The sequence below is a fragment of the Pinus tabuliformis genome, chromosome 9 (assembly GCF_031772625.1).
Source record: "Pinus tabuliformis cultivar Carrire ecotype Pingquan chromosome 9, CPIR1, whole genome shotgun sequence".
Taxonomy (NCBI): Eukaryota; Viridiplantae; Streptophyta; class Pinopsida; order Pinales; family Pinaceae; genus Pinus; species Pinus tabuliformis.
The window spans coordinates 796,072,135-796,081,309 of record NC_142307.1 but is presented as its reverse complement, the minus strand read 5'-3'; the positions used below and the strand labels follow the sequence as shown (position 1 = coordinate 796,081,309).

At 38.7% G+C, this 9,175-nt stretch overlaps 1 protein-coding gene across 1 annotated transcript; it reads right to left on the bottom strand.

Annotated features, from left to right (window-relative positions):
• Positions 1–364: 364 nt before the first annotated feature.
• On the bottom strand, positions 365–2,644 carry LOC149151149 (uncharacterized). Its single transcript, XM_089439822.1, has 5 exons — positions 2,402–2,644; positions 2,069–2,322; positions 1,826–2,037; positions 1,359–1,626; positions 365–891 (listed from the first exon to the last, which is right to left on the bottom strand). Exons 1-5 carry the CDS (start codon positions 2,493–2,495, stop codon positions 622–624), a joined length of 1,098 nt encoding a protein of 365 aa, XP_089295948.1. The 5' UTR covers positions 2,496–2,644; the 3' UTR covers positions 365–621.
• Between the last annotated feature and the right edge of the window lie 6,531 nt (positions 2,645–9,175).

The window sequence follows — 9,175 nt, the reverse complement described above, 5'->3', positions numbered from 1 at the left end:
TAATTTTATAAGTCTATCCAAATTAAAATTAATTTAATCGTATCTTTAAAAAAATTCCAGAACTTGAAAAGGCACTCTATCAACCAATTTCATCAGTACTAATGTCAAATAATTTAAGAAAGATATTAAAATTAAACTTAATTTAACCGCACATTCACAAAACCTTAGAAAACAACAACCCACAGTCTAATCATATCTCATTTGTCAAGCAATTTCATCAGTACTAATGTCAAATAATCGAAGAAACATATTAAACGTAAACTTAATTTAACCCCACATGCACAAAACCTTAGAAAACAATAACCCACAGTCTAATCATACTTCAAGAGCAAAAGCATTTGACCATGTGATTTTCGCTATCATATAAGATTAAGCATTTGACCATGTCATTTAATTTCATGAAAAGAGTAATGGAAAGTGAAGCAGATATGGCTGCAATGGAAAGTACATAAAGCTGCAACAAATCATTTGTACATGCTCTGCAACAACTGCCCGTGAAAAGGGGTATTGGAGAAAATTCCAGAGATGCAAAGCACTAAGTTTAATATCCATATATTGCAAAAAAGAAAACCACTTGGTCCTAAATGGAGTAACTGAGATACAGGTCTAATTAACCCTGTTTTAACATTGCTCTCCCAACAAAAAACACTTCAAAATACGATCAGGAATGCCTTCCATTAGGTTGAATAAGTGACCAACCCCAGGAAGCTCATGATAGTGGATGCAAGAAAGCTTTTCACCAATGTAACGCTGCAAAGTCACCGGCACTAATGCATCCTCATCCCCTTGCCATATATGAACTGAAACATCATTGTTAGGAAATGGGTTATTGAGTTCCAAAGGATCAAAATCCCACTTGCCAAACATGACCATCAATGCTGCCTTCAAACGCTGCAGAGGCAAATGAATCAGTAAATAAGGAGAAAACAAATCTTGGATCCAGAATCAGGCACAGTACCAGTATCTTGTTAATTTGGAATTCTTTGTCTAATCTTAGCATTGGTTTATTGAGAAAGAGAAAAGTCAATCAACCTCAAGCAAATTCCACAATTCAATTTCGTTAAGAACAGCATAGCATTCTGATTTGACTTTTGAAAATGGTTTTTTCTAGGAAAAGGAGAGATCAAGGTCTCAGATGGAAACCAAAGTCAGTCAACCTCAAGCAAATTTCGAAATTCAATTTAGTTGAAAAACATAGCATTCTGACTTGCCATTTGAAAATGGTCGTTTCTAGGAAAAGCAGAGGTCAAGGTCTGAGTTGCAAACCACGTAAAATAACATAAATAGACAAGAAATTATAATTCACTTTCCAAAAAGAAGTGAGAGGTATAAGGCCTAGATCAAGGAAAAATAAATACTTCAGCAGATCTTCCACTTGCAGCTAATTTGCGGCCTAGCTCGCGGACATGCCTGTTCAGAGGTTTCCATGTCCCTTGAATAACGCTTGAAGAAGGAAACCATTTTTGGGTATTCCACCAATAAGTCAGCCAAGGGGTATAATAAGCAACACGAAGTGCCCATTGATCCTGTCGGGCTTGCTGATAATAAGCTTCTTTAGATAAATTAACTGGGAAACCAGGCCACCTGTAGTTTATTACAGGTGCTAAGAGTGCAGCACCCGCTAACCTGTGTTACCATCATTCATATTTCAATGTTATTAAAGTGCAGAATCCCAAAATTTCTTAGAAAAGGATCTAACACAACCGTTGTGTTTCTTAACTATAGTCACAGAGACTGCAAAGTTCTCTGTGTGCACCCTATTTAGTATTATATCAACTAATATCATAGACAATAGATGCTAAGTTGGGAAAAAAAAGATGAGAACCTGTGTGGTATATATTTGAGGGATCCCCATATCGTGTATCCCCCAAGGGAGAAGCTCATCACATAAAATTTGGGACCAAGATCAAGTTGGTCTGCAAGCTGTTCAATATCTAAAGCCGCACTTCTTACAGATCGCTTAGGATGAGGATCGCTTTCTCCGTACCCAGGCCTGTCGAAGGTTACAATGTACACTCCCAGCTCTTTCACAATTTCCTGCAAAACCTGAATGCCATTCTGCAATTACCTCAGAAGCTGGAAAGGTATCATTTCTGGATCCTGTAAAACCATGTGCCATAATGATCTTATACTTTGCTCTCTCTCTGGGAACTCCACTTTCCCTGTAGGCCAAATGTCTTCCATCTTGAAGCCGAATTCGAGGGGCAATAACTGGAGGGCCATTCAGAGATCCACAGATAGCAGAAGGGGGCGGCTGGATGGACTTGGATGCCCATGCAAGGAACCCCACCATTAAAACAATGGCTAATTTTCTCAATATACCTGAAATGCTATGTTGTTACCTTTGCTTAACACTTTGATCAGAAAGAGCAGAAAACAATTTTAGGTTAAACTAACTTACCTCCACTCAATGCATCAGATCTTTTGTCCGACTTGCCCGTTCTGGTATGGGCTCGGGCAGCTGCAGCCGAAACTTTTCGGTTCCCAGCAGCCATATTCTATAAAATATACTATGCCTCCCAGAAAACTAAAATAAAGAGAAAGAAAAGGCGCTTATCTCGGCAGCCTTCCAATAAAATCGACCACACCAAGAGGGCTCAATGCATATGAAAAATACCCAAATGCAAAAACAGGGCATTCACTATGCTTCCTGTCAGGATTTTCCCTGCCAATAAATTCAACAGCTGAGATCCTCCTCAATTTCTTTATCCTTAAACAAAATTCTATGCATGCTCCTATCTAAGGATAGAATTCCCCCCGGTTAGGCCAAAATGTGAATCAACTGTACTGTACATGTTAAAATCCAAACACCAAGAAGCAAATCAGAGAAATCTAGGCAAGCCCAATTCAGAAAAACCCAAAAATGTCACATGCAATATCATGCAGAAGCCCCTTTTCTGGTTTATGAATGTCCAATAGCAATTATCACAAAACTTACCTACAGAAACGAATCTCCAATTGCAAGTATCACAACACTTACCTCCATCTCGGTTCTGGGTTCAGGCATGCAATATGATGAAGTTGGAGCTATAAATGAGGTTCGAAATATGGCATGGAAATGACAAGTAAAAAGGACATAAAAATGTTTTTTTAATAAAATAAAAGAACAGAGTCAAGATTCAAAGCCATTCACGAATCACAAGAGTAGAATTACATGTTCTAACCATAACCGAAAAAGAGAATTCTCATACATATTAATATTCACCGTCCATGTACTGTAACTGATAATTTGATAAGTTATTACCATCATTGATTATTGATGATGTTAAGGACCTTTTCAGCAGAAGCATGTAAGCAGGTCATGACTCATAACATCTTTGTAAGGCACGTCTACATGTCCATGATAGTGGTGAATGTGGTATATCTAGCAGCTCCAAATCAATCCCAAGTCCTTATGCAGAACATTCTTATACCAGAAAACTACTTGCATCATAACCAGTCCCTGCACATGAATTACTTATGTGTTGGCTGGTAATTTGGCTAGGGTGAATGTGTTCGACATTGTCCACTTGTCTCAATGAGCAAGTGCAGACTCGACACAACTTTTTGGACTCTTTTGAGAAAATTTGTTGTTTTGAGTTTACCATTAAGCTGAATAACAAACCAATCACCAAAGTAAGCACAGCTAAATCCAAATTTGTAGCTACTACCTAACATTCATCAACAGGAGCCATTCATTCAAACATGCAACATAAAAACAAAATGCTCAAGAAAAGAAAACTTGTGTTGTTAAAAAGCAAACAGACATTCACCTTCGTAACTCCAAGTCCTTGCAGACCAACCATATGAAGTCTAAACCTTTCCGAATCAGTAGTAAAAGTGGATTGTGCAATGCAAGATGCAATTCGCAAGCAAAAGGATCATATCTTAGATGACTGCAGAAAAAACAAATATTTAAACAACAAATAATTAAATTTTTGAACTAAACACAATTGAATGAAAAAGCTAAAAAAAAATCGTAGCTACTGCCTAAAATTCATGGACACAACCCATTCATTCAAATATGCAGCATGAAAAACAAAATTGTAGCTACCGACTTAAAATTCATGAACAGAACCCATTCATTCAAACTTGCCGCACAAAAACAAAATTATCAAGAAAAGGGAAATTTTGTTGTTAAAACCAAAGAAACATTCACCTTCCTAAGCTGACCCGGCCGTATGAACATTGCAATACCAGTAGTAAAAGTGGCTTTTGCGATGCAAGATGCGACTTGCAATCGAAAGGATCATCTGTTTGAAAAGCTTTCTTTCGATATGTTTACAAAATTTGGCTCTGGCGATTAGGCTTTTTGTTTTGCACTTAGGGTTTCCTATATTTTTTCTTGGCCGCCCTCATTGCATGGGGAGGCACCATTAATGTAAGACTCTCGCTTGGAAATCACCCCAAATATCACTGTGTTTTCTGAGTATTGATGAGTTTATCAGTGAAGATTTTCGTCAAACAGATTAGTAGTATACTGCTATAGATGTCATTTGATGTTTGGGTTTAAATGTATATGAACAGTGAACAACAAGTACCCAAATAATACCCCAACCGCTGACAAATAAAGAAAAGGGCTTTCTAAACACACTTTTAACAACAGATTGGCGCTAGCATCGAATCAGTAATTTGACAAATAACATAAGAGGCGTGATCATTCATTGACTGAACCATTGAAAGATTACACAGAACAAGGATAAGAGGAACCTGGTTTCATTTAGCAGTCCATGAATAAAACCTATACAGGCCCCACGTTACTGCACTTCAGCAACCACAACTTCAGTAATACGCTGACCAGGAGGTATACATTAAGAATCGATTAGACATTGAGAACAGGTATTGGAAAAGGATAGGAATACTCGACATATTTAACAGAACAGCCTCTGTTGTTGGGCAATCTAAGCCAAAGGTTGAGTCCATTTCCCTAAGAAAGAGCCATTTACCAACAAAACACGGAGGCCATATGAGATGCATGTGCACAGTTCATCATAAAAAGGAGGGCAGTATAGGCCAGAATTTTAAGGAATCATCTGCTTGAGTCTAGGGATTTCTATCTCTGTCCAATGCACAAACTAAGGGAATTGACGTCATGTGCGTATACACGAGTTAGAGATTTTGCTGTAAACGAGATTTGAACAGACTGTCAAATTAAGTTTTTACAGCAGAACCTCTGCTGATGACTGGTCTAACTATAATGAAGATAAATAAATAAATAAGAGATTATAAAGAAGGAATAAGATAACAGTCCATAACCACAGAGAAGATAGGTGGTTAAGGCATTATTGTGGAACAAAAAAATTTCATATATAAATAAACATCCAAAGACTAAGAAAGAAACCATGAACAAACTTGCCTGGAGCGATCACCTCTGTCACGGCTAAACTTGCAGGTAAAAATAGGAGGACTGTCTTCAAGGCGTCAGGGATTAGGGTAAAAATTGACCACGTGATGAAAGCTACCTGCAGCGAGTTGGCAGCAGGGGTCAAAACCGTAGCTGTAGTGGAGAAAGGCGCCTCTCTTCATAACCAAAAAAGACGCAGCAGCAATAGTTGCATTCAACAGACCGATGGATAGAATGAATGAAAAGAAAATAAACACAGAAATAGCGATCACCTCTGTCACAGGTAAAAATGCGCTGATGATCTTTTCCTTGCGCTTGCAAAATGTGAGGACTGTCTTCTGTCTTCAGGGCGTCAGGCTGTCGAAGAAACTGGAAAATAAACCGTGAATGAGGTTGTGTTCTAACCTCCATAGGAACCCCAGAACAGTTAAACGCCGCCGCCATTTCCTCGCAGAACATAAATATCCACCACGCCACTTCCATAGGAACCCCAGAACAGTTAAACGCCGCCGCCATTTCCTCGCAGAACATAAATATCCACCACGCCACTCCCTCGCACAACCGTCCCGCTGAAAAACTTTTGGTTTTCTACCTGCACGAGACTGGAAAACTCCTGCAGAATCCGATGCCACGTGTCGGTATGAGGAGCGAAGGGGCTATTCAGGAAAAATATGCCACGTGTCAGCACGAGAGTGAAAGGAACGACGAAAGTCTGTTCCAAAGGAAGGCCTATCGGCCTAATTAATTAAAAATAGTTTTAATATAAAATACTTTAAGTATCAACAGAATCACGTAGAACTCAGAATCTTGTCGACAAGAAAGTCACAATACAATACAAGATTCCGAGTTCTACGTGATTTTGGAGTGGAAAATCATGGATGTGGAGCTGAAAACCGGACTTTAGGTAAGTGGAGCGACCTAACACCCTCCGAGATTGATGGTTCTTCAATGTCTTCGAGTCCGTTAGTGCTTGCCAATCGTGCCCTTGACGTGGCCAAGTATCCGCTGGAGCAGTATGCTTCATTAATTTGTGTTAACGTCCCAACTTGATACAGTATCGTGTCCCTGACATCCGAGTTATTACGCCACGAAACTCCGGGATGCTCCTCCCATTTGGTAGAGTTTAGTTTGGTGGTGAGTTTAAACTGACCATCCTCCATAGATGGAAAGTGCACGCTTCTGAAGACTTACTATCCTGTCCAATAGGAAAGAACTATCCAAATGCACGGCAGAGGGGGGAGATGAAGTTTTAGTAGGACGTTGTTTCCCACTACTAGGCTGATAGCAAGATTCGTCATTAGGTCTACCTGGATTGGGAATGAAAGGTTGAAGAATAAGACTTTTTGTCACCAAAGATTTCCAATTCACCTTCGATGATGACCCACCACCTTTTTGTTCAGCATCCATGGTTTCTCGTACCATGGTCAATGTGAAAACACGTCCATACGTCCATTGCTGTAGAAAGGAAACTACTAGAATTGTGAGGATAGGATAGAAAATTTTAAAATATGAACTGAAGAGACCGATAGAGATCAATGGAGATCAATGCTGACAGTCTGATGGATACTTATAAAGAAATGCAATGTACCTTAATATCTCGACACATATTAAAATTAACTCATGGGGATATACGAGGAATGGCGGCCTACGAAAAAGAAAAGAGAAGACCAAAGGCATGTGATATGCCTTGACCAAAATGAGAAAAGATCTACTAGGATGGCATTGATTCTGACATCCATAATAAATGGAAGAGTCACTATGACAGAGGGATCCATATTGACGGCTATCAATAAGTAATAAGATTAATATCTCTTAAGTTGGTAGGTGAGAGGGATCAGAAATTCGAATTGCGACTACAGACACCGAGAGGGAAATCACCCTCTAAATCAAGAGAGATAGAATGGTGGACCTTCGGAGAACTATGACGATTCAGGGAAAATAATGCAGCAACAATAACAATGGCCACATTTACACCACCATGGCCCAATTTTGATACCAAAATTTGAACATGGTTTTGATAGAACTATATAATTTTTAATGTTCAGAAAGGGAGCCCAAATACGACTAATGAATAATGACCATATGAAAGAACTAGATAGAGTAGAGACCGACATTCAAAGACAATTACATCCTATCTACCAGATCACATCAGTTGAAATCCGAATCTGAAATTCGAGACGTATATGAATTCATAATCTATAGAGATGCTATATATATTCTTGCAAAACTAAACTCATATATTCTGTATGTTCCATTACACAGAATAGGCGAAGAGAAACGGCTCTTTATCAACTAAAATTGAGAGAAAGAAAAACGATATCACTAACTTTTAAAATGCGTAGCCGAGGAGAGCAAAGCACCGAATAGCTTGAAAAACACCACTAGCCCGAAACCATCATAGCAGCTCCCAAAGAGTTGATGATAGAAAAACCTTTTACATAACTGAAACTAGAATATATTGATAATCGGAAGCACCTCCCTATGACCAGGATATCAGAAGGATGCAGAGAGACCGAAAACTTGTCTACAAAGAGCCGAAAAGCTAAAAAATTTAAGTAGAATACTAGAAAACGAAAGGAAGAAAGCCTTCCCTGAAACAAATGTGAGCCAAGACACGGAGGGAGCACTCAGGACTCCTCGCACAGAGGAGAAAAGAACCAAAACCAAAGAAGTATCAGTAAGCTAATATAGCGAGTACATGGGGAGATGACAAATGGTTCGAAGCGCCTTACATGCAAGCTAATGCACCAGGAGCTGACAGGTGGAGCCTCATGCATGTAGCCATAGAAACCTACTATAAATTGACAGAATGCTAAGTGAAGCACAGGTGCGATATACAGAGAAGTGTAGACTCCTTGAAGACACGTATAATCGGCTAAGGTTTCGCACAGACATATCACCCATTTCAAAGTGTATGAGGCTCGCTGGTTGGATGCCTGAGCAGAGATCACTAGTTGGTCGCCAAGGCGATGCTCTCTCCCGCGGCTCGCCCCTTCGACCGATGAAAATATGGTATAGTACATGTTAATAAAGTTATATTTAGTTTGGATATAAAAATCTTTTGCACCAGAAAACTTTGGATAGCAGAAAAGTTGAATATCTTTTGCATCTGAAAACTTTGGATATCAGAGAAGTTTGCCGCAAGGACACGCAGAAGAGGTACCAAAAACTTAGGATATCTTACTTTTACCCGTCTTGAAACCTGCGAAGCCCGCAATAAGACCCTCAATTTTGTTGGCCAATCAGCAATTACATAATAAATTTTATATTATTTTTTAATATGAAAACTTTGGTTAAAATTGTGATGTATAGCAATATTTTTTGGTCAAACAAGAAATTAATAGGGAGTCAACACGCGATCGATTGCTAAGAGTCCCAAGCAGGGACTAATAACGCTTTTTTTAAAAGTCCGTTCAAAAAAACTTAAAAAAATCGTATACATAATCCTTTTGAAATAGTATATGCAAACATTAAAACCTTTAAAACTCTTTGGTGACTTTTTCAGACGAAATGTTTGACTTCGTTTCCAATTACACACGGCAAAAACCTTTTTCCCGTACGTAACAGGGTTTGCACAATCCCGAGGCATAAAAAATTGCGCAACTAATTTGAAATTTCACAGATTCGTTGTTAAACGAAAACTGTGTGGTTTTATGTACTAACGAAATGCGAAATTTTCGCGGTTTTTAACCGTTCGACAAATTTGCAATGTAATTTTTACAACGAATTTGCAACGCAATTTGTACGACAAATTTGCTACGCAATTTGTAAAAAAAACATTTGTTGATCTTCTTTTCTTGGCCTTCTTCTCACTGGCTTTGCAAGACCCAGATCTTGTGATCCTTCCTTATT